Source organism: Syngnathus leptorhynchus, chromosome 6, assembly GCF_054491065.1.
Source record: "Syngnathus leptorhynchus isolate UIUO chromosome 6, UIUO_Slep, whole genome shotgun sequence".
NCBI lineage: Eukaryota > Metazoa > Chordata > Actinopteri > Syngnathiformes > Syngnathidae > Syngnathus > Syngnathus leptorhynchus.
Genome location: NC_141200.1, coordinates 8153547 through 8174929, shown reverse-complemented (window position 1 = coordinate 8174929; position 21383 = coordinate 8153547). Strand labels below are relative to the sequence as shown.

The following is a 21383-nucleotide window of genomic DNA, read 5'->3' as shown; positions in this document are numbered from 1 at the left end:
ATTTATACCGCACTACGCTAGACTAGGACGGACGGACGGATGAATGGATGGACGGACAGATGGAAGAATGGACAGACGGATGTACGGTTGGCTCAATGTATAAAGGGACAGCTGACTGCAGGGATACATGGATGGGTGGCTAGATGATAGATGTCTAAAAATGCTCTCGATCCCCAACGACACAAGCTAATAAAATTGTCTGTCTCTGAGCCTTAATTGTAATCAGTTTATCTTGATTCATTCACGCACACACACAGAGACACACACAAACACGCACTGACAGTACATTCACTGTGCCTTGTGAACAATAGCAAAGCTCAGCATGATGTCATACTATAGGACGTGTCCAGGCCTGCTGTCCTCCCTCCCTCCTCCTTCCGAAAACACACACTCAAACACGTACGTGCGCTCACACACACACACAGTTACTCGCCAATGTGGCAGAGTGATGATGCCTCTTGAGTCGCAACCTCCTCTTCCATTCTAATAGCCCATCCCTGAATACACACACACAGACACACACTGGATGCTCTTAATGAGCTGACGCAGTAGGTTATGCTCCCCCCACTGTCCTCATAGACGGGGAGTCAGGTGAATGTGTGTGTGTGTGTGTGTGTGTGTGTGTGTGTGTGTGTGTGTGTGTGTGTGTGTGTGTGTGTGTGTGTGTGTGCTCATGTGGCTCAACACTTTAAATTCATTCTGCTTGTTTATTACCTCCGCCTGGTATGAAAACGTAAGGAGAAGAGCTATTGTTGTGCTCGTCATTTCCTGCTTGGTTAATTTGCAGGAGTACTCAAAAACAACAGATGAATTCAATCCAATTTTGTGGGGCAATATGCAATAAAAGCAATTTTCGAAACACATCATCGCAAAACTATTGAAACGACGTCATCAATGAATCAACCTGGACTCAACCATGCATATGTTACCATCCACGGATATAAACGCTGTGCTCGGCAATATTTTCAAATCATCTATTCTAGTTAGCTTGTACACTTTATTTGCTGCTCTGACAATTGGCGTTAATAGCAGTTAGAATAGCTGGCAGACATCCAGGGATTTTTCTACGCACACAACACATGCATGTGTACACACTGAGTGCGAATGAGAGGAAAAGTAGCCAAATGTTTTACAACCTCTTAAAGTTGTCTGTAATAGCAGTCAGAGTGGCGTCAACCCAGCATTCAGGGCTCCTCGCGGGGCTCCTAAATGCCTTTACTAGCTTCGCTCGCACAGCAGCACTTAACACTTCCTCACCTTCCATAAAAAACACACACGCACACACTTCCACGCACTCACTTTCCTCCGCCACATACAAACATGCCCATAAGTGCACATAAATATCAGAAGGAAAAAAAAAAAAAAAGACACACAGTGACACATCCATGAGGAAAGGTGATCTTCCTTTACAACACACACAAATCAGCTGACTCAGTTGACTTTACACACACACACACTGCACTTTGCGAAAAATATACGCATGCCACCCCGGGGGACCAAACAGCCAGCACGCATTTGTGCTGCTGGGATAAATGGAGCAGAAAAAGCACAAGAGTGTAAGAAGAAGCAACACCTCCAGCTCAGGCACAGACAATTAAGGACTCCGAAGCAGTGAGTCGTGGACATGTGGATGCGATGATTGTGTTGGATACGCTACACTAAGCTTCATGGGCTATATTTTTTGCTCAAATCAAGTGCGTTACCACAACTCCAAATATTTGGGAATACAGGTTAGACCCCACACCAATGCCCTTGATGCACCTCTCGTGGCTGTAAGCACTGTAAGAACAAATAAAAAAATGTTCATGCAAGCCTCTGTATTATATGTAACTGTGGGAATTTCCATGCCTTATCAGGCAATCGGCCACATCGTTTGAATTTGTTTGTGGTGGGGGTCAGACAGTCACAGTCCCTCCTCCTCCTCTTCATCCTGTGGCGCTGGGCCGCCTCACACGGCAGGTGTCGACAGCGCCGGAAGCTTGACCTCGACCATCTGAACAAACACGAGGGCGCCCCAAGACACGCAAAATAGCAGATGCACGCAGACAGGTGCTGCGGGGTAAAAGCACGCCATGTTGGCTGAGGTGTGTGTAAGTGTGAAGGACAACACAAACTAGTAGAGTAGATTGCTTGCGTGGGTTTTCTGCAAGTACTCCACCTCCTCCGATATTCTTTAAAAAAAAAAAGGGCATCCAGGGTTAAGCTGGGATATGCTTTGGCTCATCCGTGACTCCAATGAAGAAGTATAAAAAGTTGGTCAGAGCCATCTGCACATGATGATGAGCCATTTTGGGGGAATTCCACATTGTTTAGCTTACTCAGGAAGCTTCTCCTAGCTATGCATCTCCACCCGAGGTGAGCCAAATCCTGCGAAGTCTGCCTAGTAACAAGTTGTCACCAAACTTGTTTTCCTGCTATGTCAATTAAAGCTAATGTACACTGGATACCCAAATGATGAACAAACACGCGCTACTACTACAGCCAAAAGACAGGATGAGAGGTGTGCATGGATGTGTGTGTTGCATGTGTGAGGGAGATACTTTAGTATATCAACATGAGAAGAGGATCATTAAGGAGATTGGAGGTTGACTCGGTAACCCCTGCAGAGCAGCTGGTCCATGGCAGGTCAGATGGCGCATGTGCTCGCATGTGTGTATGTGCATGTATATGCGTGTGTGTGCAAAGTCCACCTGCAGGCTGTGTACACACAAATACACACACACACACGCGCGCGCAAACAATAGCCAAGTGATCCGCTTGGCTGCTGCTAATGCACCCGGTGGCATCTGTCTATTTGACGCCGACAATACAGTCACTGTTAAAGGTCTCCCTCAAATCCCGTGGGTGTTGCGGGATGACACCCTGCATCACAGCCAGGGGGTGGAGAGATGTGGGGAGACTCTGTGACAGCATCTAACCCAAACCCATCCTAATGCCAACCATGGAGAACTTAAAAAAAAATACTCCTCAACTGGACTAACTGAGGAAGCATCAGACAATACTCTGTCATGGGCACTGAATTGGACAGCTTGATGTCCATCCATCCATCCATCCATCCATCCATCCATCCATCCATCCATCCATCCATCCATCCATCCATCCATCCATCCATCCATCCATCCATCCATCCATCCATCCATCCATCCATCCATCCGGCTAGCTAGCAAGCTAATAGTCCGACTTTCAGTAAACCTAACACTACAATGTCATGTGAGGCCCACTTTGTATCCGTTAAGTTTGGTCCGCCGCAGACAGGATCATTTGTTTACTGAGCAACAGGTTGGACGGGAACGAGAGCGTTGAGCGGAAGCTGTCTCACAAGCTAACAAACACCTGACAACCAGTCTGCCGTGAACAAATTTCAACCGGACATCCTGCATTTTGATTTCACAATAAAAGCGACACGGCGTGGCTCTCATTAGGTCCAAAGGCACTTCAACTGATTTTTTTGTAGACACACTCAAATATGACAAAAATCATTACTCAACCAATAATGACATGTATTATCATCACGTGTAACAAACACAATCAAAGCCTCTTCTGAAAATGAGAAGACATTGTTGCAACAGAAAAGTGTAACCCTGATAAAAAAAGTCATCAATTCAACACAGACATCTCAACGCTGTGCATCCACTGCAAAAACCAAACTCAAACCAAGATTAGACATCTCAAATCAAGGCAGTTAAGATATTGGTAGTCAAAGTTAAGGTTCACTTTCTTCCATTATTTTTCCCCTTGTTTTTAAGACCAGTGTAGATATAACCAAGAAGCCTCAGATTGGCCAAGAATTTAGCTAAAAAATGAAACATGAAACGGACAACTTGTCACCTAAAAAAAAGCCATTTCCACAACAAATAAAAGAAAACACAAGCGTAGTGCCATTAACGCAAACAGCAATTAGATTGTTCCAAGAAGAAAAGTGTAGCCCTGATAAATTTCTACTGCGATAGCCATCAAGTAAACACCAACAACCCAAAGCTGTGCATAGGCATAATTGAACAAGCAGCAATAAGGCTTTTTAAAACAAACGCATGTAACAGACAACTTACCACCTAATAGAAAAGAGAGAAACAAAAGAAATCCTCGGCTTTAGCCCATCTCGCTGGTGACTGACAAAACACTGCGTGGATGTGGGAAGGACAAGAGAGGAAGGATGGGGGGGGGGGGGGGGGGGGAGGAGGGCGGTGGGTGGGGAAGCTAGCACCTGCTCCACTGATGCTCCCTGGGGGGAACGAGGGTTGGAGAGAGGAGGGAAGATGTGACCCCCCCCCCCTCTCCCCACGCCACCTTTCCACATGCATGCACACACAGTGCTGATAACTCACACGGGCCTATAAGGCAATGGAGACATGATGCTCAGGTCATCATGTCAACACATCTGCTAGTTGAAGTCAAGCTACTCGGTGCTCACCAACCCATCAGGCAACTTTTTTTTTCAACAGTTACTTGTATACTTGCCATTAGAAAACTACTTTCCCATTAAAAAAAACAAAAAAAAACTTCCTCCTGCAGATTTGGAATGAAGGTAAAAGTGCTGTGGACTGTAGAAACCAAATAAAAGAAGCTTTATCAACAATGGAGGTAAAAAAGTGCTCCGCAAGCTGAATTAGAATTGCAACACTGGCTTCTTCCTGCCGTGTACATCAAAAGTTTGTGAATTTTGCTGCCATCTTGTGGAACCTAGAGGCATTAGTCAATTCTAAAAATTACAAAAAAAATTATAATATTTACTTGTGAGTCATTTACACATGGATTTTTGTTATTGCCGCAAAACAGCGTTCTGTAGATGCCAAAAGATGGCAATAAATCAAACCTTTGTCTAAATTATGCTTTTCAACTCACTTTAACTGCAGAAACAACAAAAAAAATCTTAATTTATTAAATTGACTTACTCATCATATTTAGCAATTAATCTGTTGTATAAATGGCAACAGGCGGATACGCAGATTCATGGCACTTTCCGCCAAGAGCTTTTAATTTTTCTGCCAGTCACTATACATCACTGGCATGAATTGACAAACAACTTAAAGAGACATCATTTGACGCAATCAAATGATTCTTTCGGACAAATCGAGCGAATTGGGTCAAATGGCCATCAAACTAGTTTGAATGGCAGCCAGCTTAAGCTACCTGTCTCAGCATACACAAATATTTCGCATCTGATTTGCATGGTTTTGTACCAGGACAACCTGATACAACCAGTCAAGCATTTATGTTTCCCTCCTAATGAATGCACACAAAAACACACTCACAAAAAGCTCCTGGATGAACACACATGGTTGTTGTGCTCGACCCTATACAGAGGAAAAATTGCGTGCGTGCGTGTGTGTGTGTCTACGGGGACATTGTAGCCTGACATGATTTATGGTGTGGCTGTGCACAGTCAGACACACTCAGAGGTGGGTGGTGTCTCACCTCCATCCTTTGTGACCTGTACAGATTGACTGCTGCGTGCGTGCACTCATTGTGTGAGGAGAGGTAAGGAATGACTGATAGATTAACGTACACAAAAGTGTGTGCCTTTCCTGCAGGTGCATGAGTGACTGATGGATCATGCTCTGTCTGTGCGTGGGAGTCAAAGCGCACGGGGCAGTGGTGGGTAACACTGCGCCACTCCACCCCCCACCCCATCATGTAAAAGAGGCCAAGCACAGAGGCTATTATGAAGTGTGGCAGTAATAGCTGCAGGATTCTTTACTGCCTCTGGAGACTGCTCTCATTAGCCTATTCCTCTCTCATATAGCCTTCCATCCATCACACATGCAAGCATGCACACATTTGTATGCAAACTGCACACTCACCCATTGGTGAGCACGCACTCCATTCATATCAGGTGAGGATGCGCCCATAACTAAAAAAAAAAAAAAAAGAAAAGAAAAGGGCTTGCTGCTTGTTTGTGGCACGGTCACACACAGATGCATAGGATCAACCATGAACACCAACCCTTGATTATTTAAATGTATTCCTCCCTTCCCCCGATCAATGAAAATAAGCCCCCTGTTTGCTGCTCGGGTCAGGTGGGAGATCACAAACTTGAGCGCCACAGATTGGCTACTGAAGCAAAGACTCCAATTTGAAATGGAACAGGCGCCCTCCAATTTGTTTACCAACATTTTTACAAACCAGAGAGCTTTAGTCACTGACAGTGGTCCCCGCAATGCTGTAGCTCATTGTTGACCCTCCTAAAAGTAATATCATAACAATAACGATAGTTGTTGGTTTACACTACAGTTACCGAAACATTGCTCTTGTGTTGTATCAAGTTAGCTTTAAGCTATGATGATACAGTTGATATAATGGCAAAATTGGTTGCATGTGTTGCCATAGCGTGTAACTGGTTGTATCACATCGACATAACACTCGTGCGCGTACACACACCAACAAACACGCAGTGCCGTAAAGATAGGCAGTAATCCAGTTTATTAGCACCGCCCCTCTCTGCATTTTCCCTTTTGCATCTTATCGCTTGCTCATTTTCTCCCTCTCTTATGATCCGCCCTCACACAAACACCTTGCCTCCATGTGTTCTCCTCAAGCCTACGACAATGTTCACACAAACACACACGCATGTTGTGTCAGTGTACCGCCTGAGGGGCTGAGCTGAGGAAACAGGGTGGGGAGTGTGCTGTTCTTTTCCCGCCTCGGCTCCCAGCACGTCCTGCAGAGAGAATTACCTTCCCTTTGTCTGTGTGAAAAGGCCGCTGCCTTTACCATCTGTGCAGCGTGCGTGCGTGTGTGTGCGCCTGTGTGTGTGTGTGTACGTGTGTGTGTGTGTGTGTGTGCATCCGGGGCATTTTGGACTACGTTCCAGACCCACCAACAATAGGTGAAAATCTACAATATTAAGAAACCCTCCCACATGCTTTCAACACAATTCATCTTATTAAAATACACATTTCAATGTCTTTGAAAATTGCAGCATTAAAAGTATAGAAAATATTCTGCATATTGTAAAGTTTGTGTTTGAGACACGGTGAGGCAGCGTGTGAGTCTCTGGGTGTAAGCTGATGCTAACAGCAGCTCCAGTATGTGTGTGTGCTCATTTTTTAATTACTTTTCTAATGTCCTGTAATAGTCATTGTTCACACAGAGCAGAGACAATATATTGAACGAGATGTTTTAGCATTACCTTAACATCGATAGAAATTTCCATTCGCCCGTCTTTGGTTTTACGTGGCAGTTTTACAGCAAAGGACGTGATTGACGCAAGCACGCTTTGCCTCTTATGATGAGAACTGAGTGAGTTGAAAGTTTAAGTTTAAAGGGTGTGGAAGACATATTTTTTGCCGACGTCCACCCGTTTTTCTCCATGTCCTCATTCCTTCAGCCTCTGTATCTGTCTCACTCCAGATGGGTGGCAGAGAGTAGCAGCTTGCTGCGGTAAGGCCAATTATTTACATAATTATGATCTCCCACTTAACCACATGATCCCTTACCTGGGCGGAGGCAATTAAAGGAAGCATCATTATGCAGATTATGCAAATGTAGACAGAAGCGGAACGAGGCGGGCACACGCCCGAGCAAAGGCGTGCCCCCGTAGCGTGTGAGCGTGAACCCTGCCGCTCATGGTGCGTGTGCAACAGAAGGTGGCGACGTTGGCGGATTACGGCTGTTTATGTTTGCAAACTGGGGGGGCCTCCTGTAATAAACTGCAATTTGCCTTCTTGTGTCAAGTGTGAATCAGAGATTAAAAATGGTAAGAAATCCAATTTCACCCACTGCAATAATATTTGGTGATGGATAAACACACTGTACTGTAATGTGAGAAAAGAAAGATGCAATCTTGAATGCACTTTTCAGATGTTTCTTTAAAGATTAACTTTGCGCCTGTCTCAACATAGTTTAATGTTATCTTATTTACTTTAAATGTTCCTGCCCCCCAATTCAACATTTTAATGATATTTAATCTATTTTTAATCTATTTGAATCCATTTTAATGTTAATTAATTGTTATTTACTGTTTCTCCACTCCAAAATAATTTATTTATGATAAGATTGCATGGAAAAATAAAAACAATAAAAAATTCACCTTCATATTTTGTATAAAACTTGTGGCTTACAAAAAATAGTTTAGAAATGTTTATCTTTGAGTACAGTATATGAACTCTATTTATTTATTTACATTTACTAAATATTTGTTTTATGTAATTTTTTCTTTTTGTCATTATTTTGACCATTTTTAGATTTATTATTTAGAACTTATTTCGATATAATTGTAAAAGTAATATATCTAGCAAATTCATTCATGAAGGACTACGTTCAGCAACAGGTATTTACAATAATACATATATTAAGAATTGTATTAATTCATTTAAAAAAAAAATCAACAGTACCAGTACTAGAGAATTAGAATACATGTACATGTAAACAAAAAGATCATTTTCTTTTGTGAGTGTTTTGATATTCAATATGTATTTTTTAAGCAGACCCAGTATGGCTCTTTTCTCTGGTCCATAGCACTTCACACTTTAGATTGTGCATAATTATTGTGATTTGTTAAAAGGTGGTTGAGTCTGAAAATTGATCTCCACTACAATGTAGATAGTATAAAACAAAATACATTATGTCCAATGAACCTGAACGTCCAAACTGCTGTTAATTAGCTCTTTGTATACACATCAGACAAACACACACGCAATAACAAACAAACACACACACAGTGACACATTCAATCAATTACATTTTGACATGGTTCATGAACATGCAGATGGTGCGGCACCATTGGGGGCGGACAAGTAGAGTTTCCTATTCGCTGTTTAACTCCTTCGGAGTGCTGTTTGTGTGTGCGTACGCGCACGAGTGAGCCTGAAGCGAGGTAACACGCATACCGATTTTTAAATCCCTCGAAACGCATCCCACACCACAGGATAATCTTTCACAGACATCAAAGAATCAAGCCCCTGCTGACTTTTATTGCAAGGAAGGGCAAATGCTCAAATTTGTCAGTAAGTGTGCACTTGGAGCAATTAGTCCACTTCTGCATCGACATTTAACACTTGAAGTCGAACTGCTAATCACGCATCTTTGGCACCTCATCTTCCAATCGGCCTATTTACGGAGCCTTTTGCCACCGTTACCGGACTAATAAAGATCTGTGGAGGAGCAAAATGTCCAGTTGACTGGTCTTCATACATCGGTGCAGGTCCTATGGTACAAAAATGAGTTGGCTGTATATGACAATATTGATAACTTTAGCGATATAGCTTTTTAGCTGATGACTGCCAGTCTTTAAAATATTTATAGCATATGTCTGCAAGGAAGAGTTTTAACAACTGAGTGATGATGAAAATAATATTATCAACCATGATGCCGCACTGGAAAAATACCAATTACATGACCGATTAAGTGACTGTAAATCAACTTTCATCACATTCCAGGAAATATTGAATCATCCAACCACTGCTTTATTTCTTCAACTAATATTAACAATATCAAATTGGAGCTGCGACTCTTTCACTTGGCTTATCCTCCTGCCATCTGCTTGTTATCACGCACTAACCAGCAGCTTTTTTTTTTTTTTCATACCACTGCGTGAGTGTATGTGTGTAGATGTGAGCCCATATAGAATGCACATAGCAAGTGCATGTGTGTGTGTGTGTGTGTGGACTAGCAGGAGTTATCACCTCGGGTCAAAATCTGCTGGCATTTATCCTAATCTGCAGCTCAGTGAGCACGCATCCTGCATGTGTGAGCCAATGTGTGTGTGTGTGCGCTTCACACGTTAGCTTTCCCAACAAAGTCACTGTATGCGCTGGCTGGTTGTAGTAATTGGATGTAAACAATGCAGCGTTCACACGTGTCATTAACGTGTGCCTGTAAGTGAATTTCGCTGCTAATTACGAGCTCATTAGTGACACCGGTTCTTTTTGACCAATTAGGCTTAGCCAGCGTTTTTTTTGTTGGATTTGTGCTTCAGTGGTTGGAAACATAAGAACTGCAATTTTAATCATTTTTTCGACATCTACCACATCTCTGGAGGACGGAATTCTTTTTTTGATGGATTACGTCTTGTGTCTAAGTGTATGACTTTTTTTTAATCTCTTTTACGTTGTAAAGCTGTTGTCATCGAGTTTTATTCATCTCATTAATAACAGTGCCCTTGAGGTGAAGCACACTATGACCCTGTTTTTCATCGACACACACACACATTGACGCACGCATACGCGCACACGCGCATTCAATTAACACCACATGAGAGGCTGACAGCAGCGTGGTTTGAGGCAATGCATGTCTCATTGAACCCTAACCCGCCCTCGCCACCATCCTTTCTTGCGCCTATAAAACGGCCCACTGAGGGTTCCAAGGGAAAAATTATTTATTTCAAAGTCTCAGTAACCTAATGTACGCACGTAGCGATAATGGGGACAAATGTGAGCGTGTCAGATGTCTCTAAAGAAATATCCGGAGTGTGGTATGGGGGTTGTTGACAATGATTCTTTTACTTCTTGATCAGCCCGGGAAGACAATTTGGGCAGATAACTGTAAACATTAAACTGGTTCAATATTCATGATAATGAATCCTTAAGTGGGGCCAAGGTTATAATATTTTTTGAGTTTTCATCATAGTGTTTTTTTTTTCATTCAGTTAGCTGCCATGGGGACAAGCGGTATAGAAAATGGATGGTTGGATGGATAGTTTTAAGTAGTTTTTTGAGCAGATTTGTTATTTTGTTTTGGGAAATGCCTCATTTTTAAATTAGTTTAAGTGTTTGTTTATTTTTAATGGGGTGTTAGTTGAGTGCAAGATAAAAAAAAAAGTCACTAAGTATTGTTTAATAAGGTACAGTAAACTAAAATTCTCAAACATTTGACCTTTCTTCTGTACGTCACACACACCAATACCGAAATAAATACTTTTAAAATGAACCCTGACAGCACAAGTATTAATTGACAAAAAATGAAAACAATGGATACTGCCACTATAATTAGAGTTAGTTTTTATTCTACTTTATTAACAAAAAAGATCCATTTCAGTTTTAGTTATTTTGTTAGTTTTCAGAAAGTGTAATAATCTAACACATCCCAAAAATCAGTTGTAATTTCTGCTTCTTTTCCTCTTTCGTCCCCAATGACTGAATCTGAGCCTGTTGCTGTATGGATTCTGCACTGATCAAATGGGACAAGATCTGAGATGGACCGCTCGTCCGGAGGCGTTGCTTGAGAGGATTCCGAATCAAACGGCCGGGTCAAGTCTTATTGGCACAACCAACTTGCCTGACGGTGTCTACCTGCGGCGCTTCATGCCATTAAATGGAATCCCATGCTTGTTTAAGATAACAATATACAGCGCTATATTATATGATAAAAGTTGCCCACTCTGCAGCCTGGTCATCCTGAAAGAGGCGGGGGGGGCCTCCATATGCACTTTTGCTTATGCCCGTACACAACAGCATATGGTAGCCAAATAAGGTACCGTTATAATAAATGCAAATGATTACTTGAACTCTGAAAACCCAGCTGACATTCAGAGCAGTCCAAAATGAAAAACAGAGCGCTAAGAAGCCAAGGAAAACCAGCAAGTGGGAAGCAAGAGGCCATTGTTAAACGACAGCAGCTCCAAACCACAAGACACACTTAGCTTCAAAACACGCTTAGGAATTGCTTGCAGTCGAACGAGTAGAATATTTGTTGCATGAGAGCCTGAGGCAGAGTGGGGAGCGTGTAGTGTGTGTGTGTGTGTATGTGTGAGCGCCTTCACATGACATGTGCCATAAATCACACGCCACATTGTCCTTGCAGCGCTAACACATATCATAGAAATCAATGCAGAGGTCAAGTTGAACAGGGCGAGCCAGAGGCTGAAAACACAACAGCAGCCAATAAAGATGACCCGCCAGTACACACGCCATGTCAAATAACGCACTCACACGCATTCAAATATATCCATGTAGTGAAATGCAAATATCAAAATAATTTCTTTTTTTGCTCCATGTATTGCTATTGTATTTTACTAATATTCAGAAGACCTGATACAGAAGAATTAAAAAAGGACAAAAAATGTAAATAATAATAATATTAATTCGTTTGCCTCGGTGTGCTGCACCTCTTTAATTTCCTTCGTGAGTTTGGGAGGCCGGGAGACAAAATGAGCACCAAACAACAACCTCTGGTGCTCATTTGAAAATGACACTAAAATTCCTATGTGCCCTCCTAAATACACAACATGTAAAAAGAGATTGTTCACTATCTGCCAAACTGCAGATTTCTGTGACCTGAGTTGAGTTCACTGCTACATCAGCTCAACGAGTGTTTGCTCACGAGTCAAAACCATAACTAGCTCCCGATGACATCCACAGATTATGTGGTTACTTCCTACCATTGATATTTATTAGAGCATACCCACATACTTGATTGAGACATTTTCATGAGTATGATTGCGCCTGATTTTCTATTGTCACCTCTCATACTAATCCACGCATACATATTTTGCTCCTCACCCCCCATGCTGTCAAATGATCATTGAGGATGGAGCCGCTGGCATGGTCGCCACAGCAACCATTCTGCTTAGGGTCAGGAGGGAGTGAAGGGCGGGGGTGGAAACACACACACACACACACACACACACACACACACACACACATAGACACACATAGACACACACACTCGCATGCATTGGAAGGTGGCAGCCATGACACATGCACATACAGAAAGCCATTTATGATTCATTCAATATCCTTCATATCCATCTTAATGTGCATGTGTTAATTAATATGCTCTTTGTCCCCATTAGTAAGACAACACAAGGCACTAATAGAAGAACTGTCTAACTAGTAAAGCTGGGTTTTTTTTTTCACTACTGTATGACATTTCTGTACACAAGCAGGAAAACTCCATGTTGCGACTCAGGCAAAAACTCAAACTAATTAAATGAAGCGCAACCTCGGATGTTTGAAAAAGATGACAACAGTAGGCAGTCTGCGGATGTTTCATAGTGAGATTTCTCTCTCTAAAACACTCACACACACACACACGCTAACAATGACAAAGCCCGACATAATCACAGTGCTTCAATCATTTATGACAGCAGATGTATAATTCAAAAAGCAGCATGAAAGATTCACAAAGGCGCGGTACATTGTTTAATCTGCCCCCCACCTCCCTACTTTAGACAGACGCACACACACACACACACACACTCTGGCACCTGACCTGGCCCAACAGCAGGAGGCTTAATCATCACACACAATTTAAAGGGGCTGAGGTGAAAGGAAAACCTGTCGTACAGGTATTCTTCACTTATCACTCTCTCGCCTTTTTTTTGAGAGGTAAATACCACCGTTTCCACTCCTGACTTCTCACCTTGTCGTGAGGATTGTTCTCACCCTGATTTAGCTTTTCACGCCTTTCACTATTCACATCCAGAAGTGACAATAACACTCACACTCTGTTCCTAAGTAGAAGTACAGATAAGTACACTGGCACGTTTTTCAGACACGAGTAGTCATCCAGCCAATGTTTTGCTTTGATTTGCAAGCACAAACTCAATTTAATTCCCGTCACAAAAAGCAGCTGTTTAATAGAATATAAAACAACGAGCACAACATCTTGTGTACTTAAAACAACATGGCATATAAAGCTTGCTTACCATCACGCTAACAAACAATGCAAAACGGTATTGACATGCTAATGATTAGAATCGGTAGTTGCGGTTTTAGAGACAATGGATATCCGAACAACAACAGTGGAGCAACACATGTAGGCAACATATAATATAACATGACTCACTGGTCTGCACAGAATTATACTGCCTCCTGGTGGTCAGAGTGGAAACACCAGAAGGATGAGTACAATGTAATTGATTACGGCATTGAATCATGATGCGCAAAATTGTTTCATTTGTTACATTCTACTTAATTATACCCTATGTTTTTATATAGAAGAGATTTCTACTTAATTAGACCCAATGTTTTTATAATGTAGAGATTTATTTTGGTTTTGGGGGGTTGGAGTAAATTAACGGAATTTCCATTCATTTCAGATGATCTGAGATACAAATGTTTTTTGTTTTTTTTTAATTCCGAATATTCAAAGTACAAATAACGCTGAGGTTCGTGTTTGTTCTCACTTGCATAAAACCAAAATGAAATTGAGGAAGCAAAATAAACACACGGAGAAAAAAAAAAAGACATTCGGAAAGGAGTGAGAAGAAGCACTTAAGTACTTGAGTACAAAAGCAAAAGCAACACAAAATTGTTTTTCTCTTTTGTGAATTTGCTTTTACTGAGAAGAAATTAAATTACGAGACACAGCTTCGACAGGATAATCAGGATTGAACTGAAGTATTTGTGACTTCCTATGTATATACTTCAGTTATACATACTTCATATGTATATGTATATTTAACATTTGATATTGTTTCTATAATGTCTCAGTGAATGATGCAAAGAGACATAATGTATTTTTTACAACAGTTCCTATGTGTTTTGAAATAAAAAGTTTCTGACATTCTACCAGCAGCACGGTGACTCAGTGGTTAGCATGTCCATCTTCCAGTTTTAACGTTCGGTGTTTGAATTTCAGTTCCAACTTTCCTGTGTTCAAATTTCTCCAGGTACTACAAATGTTACTGAATAAATTTACCCCTTACACACATTTTACTGCATGTAAAAATAAATGTATTTTTCCCAAAACAAATGAAAGCAAAAAATAATTCCTTAGCTTGCTGTCACCCAGTCACTGTCAAGAAAAGGGAGACTATCATACCACTTTGAAGAAATGAAGACTTTCACTCGTAAGCTGAGTGCTCGCTTCAAGTTATTTTCTACTCTCAGTTTAAATCTACTGCAAATCGAACACGTGAAACAAAAGACGATTCAACATAGTATATTTATACAGAAAAACATATTACATATCAAATGCAAAAATATAATATGAAATGCTATGGACGGGCTAAGAGAAACGAGCACAGATGTTTCGTTAATTGTAAAGCTTCAGACAATTGCTGCACGAGTGCGCAGAATACCAAAAGAACCCGAAGAAGAAGAACTGGACGTACCTGGGAGGTAGAAGTGCGGTGCCTTTAATCCGAACATGCCTCCACTCTGACTAGAAGTGAGGGTCAGGTTAAAGAGCTCGTCGTTGGCTGTTAGTCATCCACCCCTGCCCCCACTTCTCTCGTTTTTCCCGCAGGGGTGGCCAGGAGGTCAGAGGAGGTGAGAGGTCAGCCTCTGTCTACTCCCCTTTGCCCCCGGTAGACTGAACCTGCGTGGAGCCAAAAAAAAGGTGGAGGACAATTGTTTGGACTCCGGGCTGGGAACGAGCGGCTGTCTTATCATTCCTCCCTTTGACTGTCTGAGAGGAAGAGGATGGATAGAGAAAAAAAAAAGTGAAGACGCTCCTGGCAGGCTTGGTCCTTCCTCTCCTTCTTTTCAGTCTTTGTAATCCCTTCCTCACTACTATTCATTCAGCAGCTTCTTGCTCATCCAGCTTTTTACCACCGCTCCCGTTCCCCTTATTTTCTCCGCCTCTTTTCAGGATTTATCCTGCTTCCTTTTGCCTCCTCAGTCCTGCTTAGCTTAGCGGGCACCCAAGAGGAGGAGGAGAAAGAGAAAAGAGAGAGGGGGGGGAGGAGAATCACAAGATGGACCAGTAAGGGAGAGATGAATGAGTTTGTGTGTGTGTGTGGAAGACGAGGAATGAAGCTGCGTCGTATGGGGGGAGTGCACCCCGTGTGTGTGTTCGTAAAAGAGGTTGGATGAGAGGAAGAGGAAGCGAGGAGAGCGAAAGAGGGTGTTGATGCACTTCTCATTATCAGTAGATTGGACTGGTGCCTGAGTGACAGCTGATTCATCACGGGAGAGAGACAACGTGTGTGTATGCGTGAGTATGCGTGTGCGCGTGTGTGCATACTCAGTCCAGTTCTCTCTCCCATCTTCTTTTTTCTTTTCTTTCTCAACTACCAGTCTGTGTACTGATGCTGTTTTGGACCACATGGATGGGAGCTGAAAAAAAAAAAAACACACACACATTTCTGGATATTCCAGGTATCTGTACTTAACTGACAGTGATACGTCTAATTATCGAATCATTGTGCGTATGCTAATACGATGAGGTGGTTTCACAGCTCTTTGAGTGAAACGGATACAACTCACTCTGCCTCCCTCACCCAATAAAATATGGATGTTGGCCTGTTTAACTGCTGTTTCTCCCCCCCCCCCCCTTTCTCTCGGGGTTTCGGTAGCGACGAGTATAGTCATTCTGAATCGACCGACGGGACAAGATCTCCCCTAAGGGTCTACCTGGGTGATTAGCCCACATGGCATCCATTGCAGATTGGTTATCATGGAAGGGGGAAACTTCTCTCTATGGTTTCCACATTAAGATGTCTTCCTTGGGTTTTTGCTGTGCCCGGTTCTCTAGAACAGGGTAGAATGGTTGGACAACCCTGCTCTGAAAGCTCACAGGGAAGCAAACGTATGGCATCATTGATTCCAAATCATGTCCCATTGGCAGTGGATGAGATCTGAGCTCTGAGTGGACTTTATTTGATGGAGAGCTCGACTAACTGGATGTGTCATACTGTGTGGGGCCTGTCTAAGCAATGGAAACCTGTGACTGTGTGTGGGTGGAGGGATCGAGGGATGCTGCCATTGCATAGGAGCTGTACTTGGGTAAATTCATAGAAATCTAAAAAATATATTTAAAAAAATACTCTGGTAAAAGTATAAATTGGTCCACCGATTCAAGTGCTGTAGTCCAGTGACAGTAAAAGCGTTTTAAACCTACTCAGATAAGTACAAGTGGCTATAAATGGCCTTGAGAACAATTTGTGTTATTTACTTCCATGTTAATTTCCTGTGTAGGTTTACAATAGGCGTGTGTCCAAATACTTTTGTCCATATGGCTGTATAGGGTTTGATAAGCAGTTGTGGGAGCAGTTATGACATGTTGGCCAACCACAAACTGACAATGGCAACCCAGTGTGAAGAGGAGATAAAGCAAAAAGAGGAAACGTTGAAGTGGAGAGGAGGCAGAAGTATTTACATTCTATGACTTAAGTAGAAATATACTGGTGTTAAAAAAAAGCAAAAATAAGGATTCAACTTATTCAGAAAGAAAGTGCAGAATTAAAATGTACTAAAGTACTTTAGCAAAATGCAAACATGGATTTTAACAGTCAATTATATTGAATACTTATTTTGAAAACTGAAAAACACTGCACACAAAATATGTTTCCTGCTCTAACGTGTTTCGTCCTTCTATTAAAAAAAAAAGCATACAACATGCCATCAAAGATATGACTAACTTTATTTACGAGTTTTGTGAGGTACAGCACTACGAGTGGTCGTCCGGACGTTTTATTTTTTCACTTGCAAGCACAGACTGGAAATGCGAACTTTGTATGGTGGCAGTGAACTGGACCCAATTCACGTCACAATTCCTTTGGCAAAAGGTGAATTCTTTTTTTTCAAAAAGAGGCTTTAAACCACTTTAAATTTAGTTAAGTTTCGTCTTTCAGTCCAGTAAGTAAATGCTCACGCTAAATAGCATCTCTGCTGCTATGCTATAATCCGACAGCCAACGGGTTGAACACAAACAATGGAGCAACACATGTAGACAGACAATACAACAATACATTTATATTTTTATCCTCTGCGAAGAATGACTAATATCAGTGCTGCACTGTGAGTAACAAATTCAAAGGCATGTCAAGGTACATCACTGCACTTTCTAGAGATCTCCAGTTGGAGACAGTCTGGGCTCTCCAGCCCGTATGGGTCACGCTCCGCTGCAGTGAGGTCAATAGAGGGACGAGAGGAGCCACGGCGCGACCTGCGATGATTACAAACAACAGCCAATAACGAGCGAGCACCCCTGACCTCATTGCTGTGGAAACACCAGGGAAGGCCTGTCACCGAGGGAGTCGTATAAGTCAATCTAACAGGAGCGGAAGGAGGAGAGAGCCTCATGATGAGGTCAATAAAACCTTTAAATCATTTTTTTCTCCTTCAAGGGGGAATTGCTCTCCCGCCTTCAAAACAGACGCCGTAACAGACTTGTGAAGCTGCCTTCCTCCCACCCTACCCCCTTCTCCTCTATCTCCGGCTCACCTCCTTGGCTCTCTATCACTTGCCTGTCAGATGCACGCTGTGGCAGAATAAGAGACGGCATCCCGGTCCCTGCTGTAACCAGGGGCTGCCATCAGCACTTAAACATTTCTCTCTACCCCATGGACCCCCCCCATCCCATCCCCCCCACCACCCTCCCTACTTTTTCCTCTCTCGCCAACCGCTGACAGGCGACCACAGAGAGATGACAAACACAAGCAGCCAAATGATGAAGAAAAGACAAAGCCTTGCATCCTCCCTTGATGTTTTTGCTACCCCCCCCCCCCCCCACACACACACACTCGTCTAAGCCCGTTGACCCCCGAGTGAGTGAGCGAACATCATTACCTAGCCAGTCACTCTTGTACCATCGGTGTGTGTGCCTGTTAGTAAATATATTTGTCATTCCCAATGTCAGCACAGCAGACATTAAAAGAGGCGGCGCGCAGTAAGGAGAGAAGATTAAAAGATGGAGGAGGAGAACGAGGAAGGAATGGAGAGACTGGGGAGGGTACGAAAGAGGGAGGGGGGTGTACTGATCCTGCATTATATCAAAAATAATTGTCAGAAGAGGTCATTGTGCCTGTATGTTATGTAGAAACTGCAATCTTTCTCATCAACCTCGCCGTCTCCTGCATAGCGAGATATTTAATGAGACACTGATGGGTTCATAAAAATGCAAAGGGAGGTGAAAAATTAGGTAAAAAAAAAATCTAAGTGAAAATGGATACACAAAAGTGTTGCACTCGTGGCCAAGCATGGGGTAGAAATGCAAGAATAGAGGAATGGATGGATAGTTGGACGGAGGTATAGATAGATTGATCGATTATATCAATCGATACATGACAGATGGATGGATAATGATTTTCTTTTTCATTTCAATTCCTGGAAATAACTGTCAAAGACACAATAGCCCACCCATCCAATTGATCGCATTCATCCTCTGAAAGGTCATGGGGAAGCTAACACCTGTCTGAACTGATTAAGACGTGTTCCAACACTTTTGTCCCCACATTTGGCAGGCCCAGTGGATGTATTGATCCAGCAGTGTCAAAGGGAGGGGTTACAGTTAGCCCGTTGAGGCCCCTCACAATCAATCTCATCCTCACACTTAAAAGTGACGATTTAAAAATTGGACGGACCTAGGAAGTTGACACAACTTTCGGTTGTTTTGCAAAAAAAATATAACAATCCATTTTTTTTATCCAGTAGTTTTAAGAGAAGGCAGATTTGGAGCATGAAGAAAATCTGTTGGTTCCTTGACGTACAATTTGAATTTCTTCTGTGACCAACCTCGTAACTCATTTTCCCTATTAAAATGAACGACGAGCACTTTTACAAACGGGCTGGACGCGTCCATCAGTCGATCTATGGATTTCGCCCACCTGCACCACGAGATTGCCATCACCATGACAGACAGAGTTGAGTTTTGAACTTCTCTCATCACAATTTCCCCGCCCCCAGCCTTATAACCACAAGAGCCGAGCCCTGACCTCCTCTAACCCGGCCGTGTGACCTTTACACACGTCTGTCCCGTCGGATGATTTGCGACCTCAGCAGACTATAAATCACTTCAATGGAAGACGTTCCAACTTGTGCTGTCTTATTGCCAAATTATTTTGCATATGTGTATTCCCTTGACATTATGAGTCCATCTTTTGCTCTTATTTCACACAATGTAATGTACCACCCAGCAAAATAATTACCCAACTCCCATTATATCGTGAATCACTCCTCGTGTATTAAAGAAAACTTTTTTTTTTTTTTAAAGTAGCAGCTCGTCATCTATGTTTGTAAATCCACAAATATGCGATTGGTCACCTCGTTCAGCTTTGAGGCATCAAACTGATGGAAACTGGGCGAGCAAGAAAACAACTATACCAACATAATCCCCCCTCCTCCTCCCTATTTCGATGCTCTTGATCATCACACGCATACACACACGTTACCTGAGGGGGTCTGAGCTACCCCCCACCTTCTCACTCCCCATACAGGCCTTCACCCCACATGCTCATCTCAATTAATCACCCAGCCAAACAGATGTCTGGAACAAAGGAAGGCTCTGCAGGCCTGTGGCATGTAAAAGGGGAGGGGAGTGAGTTAGGAGAAGGGGGGGGGGGGGTAGGAGAGAGAGGAAGGAAGGAAGGAAGGAAGGATGGAGAAGACTGGAAGTGAGGGAGGAAGAAAGGAGAAGGAAGGAAGGAAATAGTAGGCGAGGGATGCAGAGAAGGATGGATGGAAGTAGGACAGAGGATTACAGGAGAGTTGAAGGACGGAAAGAGGAGGAAGGAGAAATGTCCAGAACTAGAACTTAACTATAGTCAAATTTGAAAATCTCACTCCTGATACGAGTATGTTTTCCATTACTCGTACGACCTTTGGCCTAGGAGTATGATGTGCTACTACTCACATACTCAAATTTGCAAGTTGACATCTGCTACTTGACTAGTTATAATATTATCAGTTTTGTTTCACTAGTAACATATCAGTTCATCCTAGTAGGCCAAAAGTGTCCTGAAGAAAATGTTACTTAGACACAGTCGTTCCTCTATTTTTTATGCCTATGATGCTCTACTCGTGCTCTGAAGGACAAACAATGTACATGGATTTCCATCTAGATATCAAATAAATGCTAAGAGCAGCAAGCGGTGGTGCATTCAGGTGTCCTTCACAGCGCAGGATATTTGTGTTTCAAATTGAGTTAGCGTCTCATCTTCGACCTCGTGTTGCTCACGACGTGACAACCGTGTAAAAAAAAAAAGAAAAGTGTTTAAAAAGAGGAAGTCAGAGAAGACAACAAAAGGCCCTCCGCCAGATAAAAGAGCATCAACAAAACACTGGGTAGCAAATGACGCTGCATCGTACTGAGGAAGTGTGCGCCGAAATAGAGCAAAGATTGAAAACCTGCCAAGATAAAGACAAAGGCCCGCGTTTGAAGTGTCACTTTTTGCTGCGATACTGTCACAAAACAAATGGCAGCCTTGACAGCTCCCGGTTGCTTTGAACGCCTCGCCGTCATCTTTTATTCACAAATGCAGATTTTATGCCTTTTACAGCTTGGATTGTAACCTGTTGTTATGCGCCTCTCGATTTTTGTGTTGAATTATTGACATCAACATAATGTACAGATGGAGAGAGCGTGAGGAGGGTGGCTGAGAGGGAAAGCGGGAGGGAAGAGGAAGAAGAGGTGGGTTTTTTTCCGACAAGAACAAAACAAATGTGGCACGCCTGGGCCTTCAGTCGGGACTTTGTAATATCGCCACCATCACATCTCAGTTATAGAAACCATCAATACCATCCAAAAATGTATGATACTAAACCAACATACAGAATCAA

The 21383-nt window shown here is 42.5% G+C and overlaps 1 protein-coding gene across 1 annotated transcript in view; it reads right to left on the bottom strand.

Annotated features, from left to right (window-relative positions):
• LOC147055802 (genetic suppressor element 1-like) overlaps positions 1 to 21383 on the bottom strand; it is a 39136-nt gene that overhangs the window by 14928 nt on the left and 2825 nt on the right. The window contains exons 4-5 of the mRNA XM_085914360.1: positions 15850 to 15941; positions 14996 to 15201 (exon numbers count right to left, since the gene is read on the bottom strand). Of these exons, the coding sequence (XP_085770486.1) occupies positions 14996 to 15032 (37 nt within the window). The 5' untranslated portion in view covers positions 15033 to 15201; positions 15850 to 15941. The remainder of the gene's footprint in view (positions 1 to 14995; positions 15202 to 15849; positions 15942 to 21383) is intronic.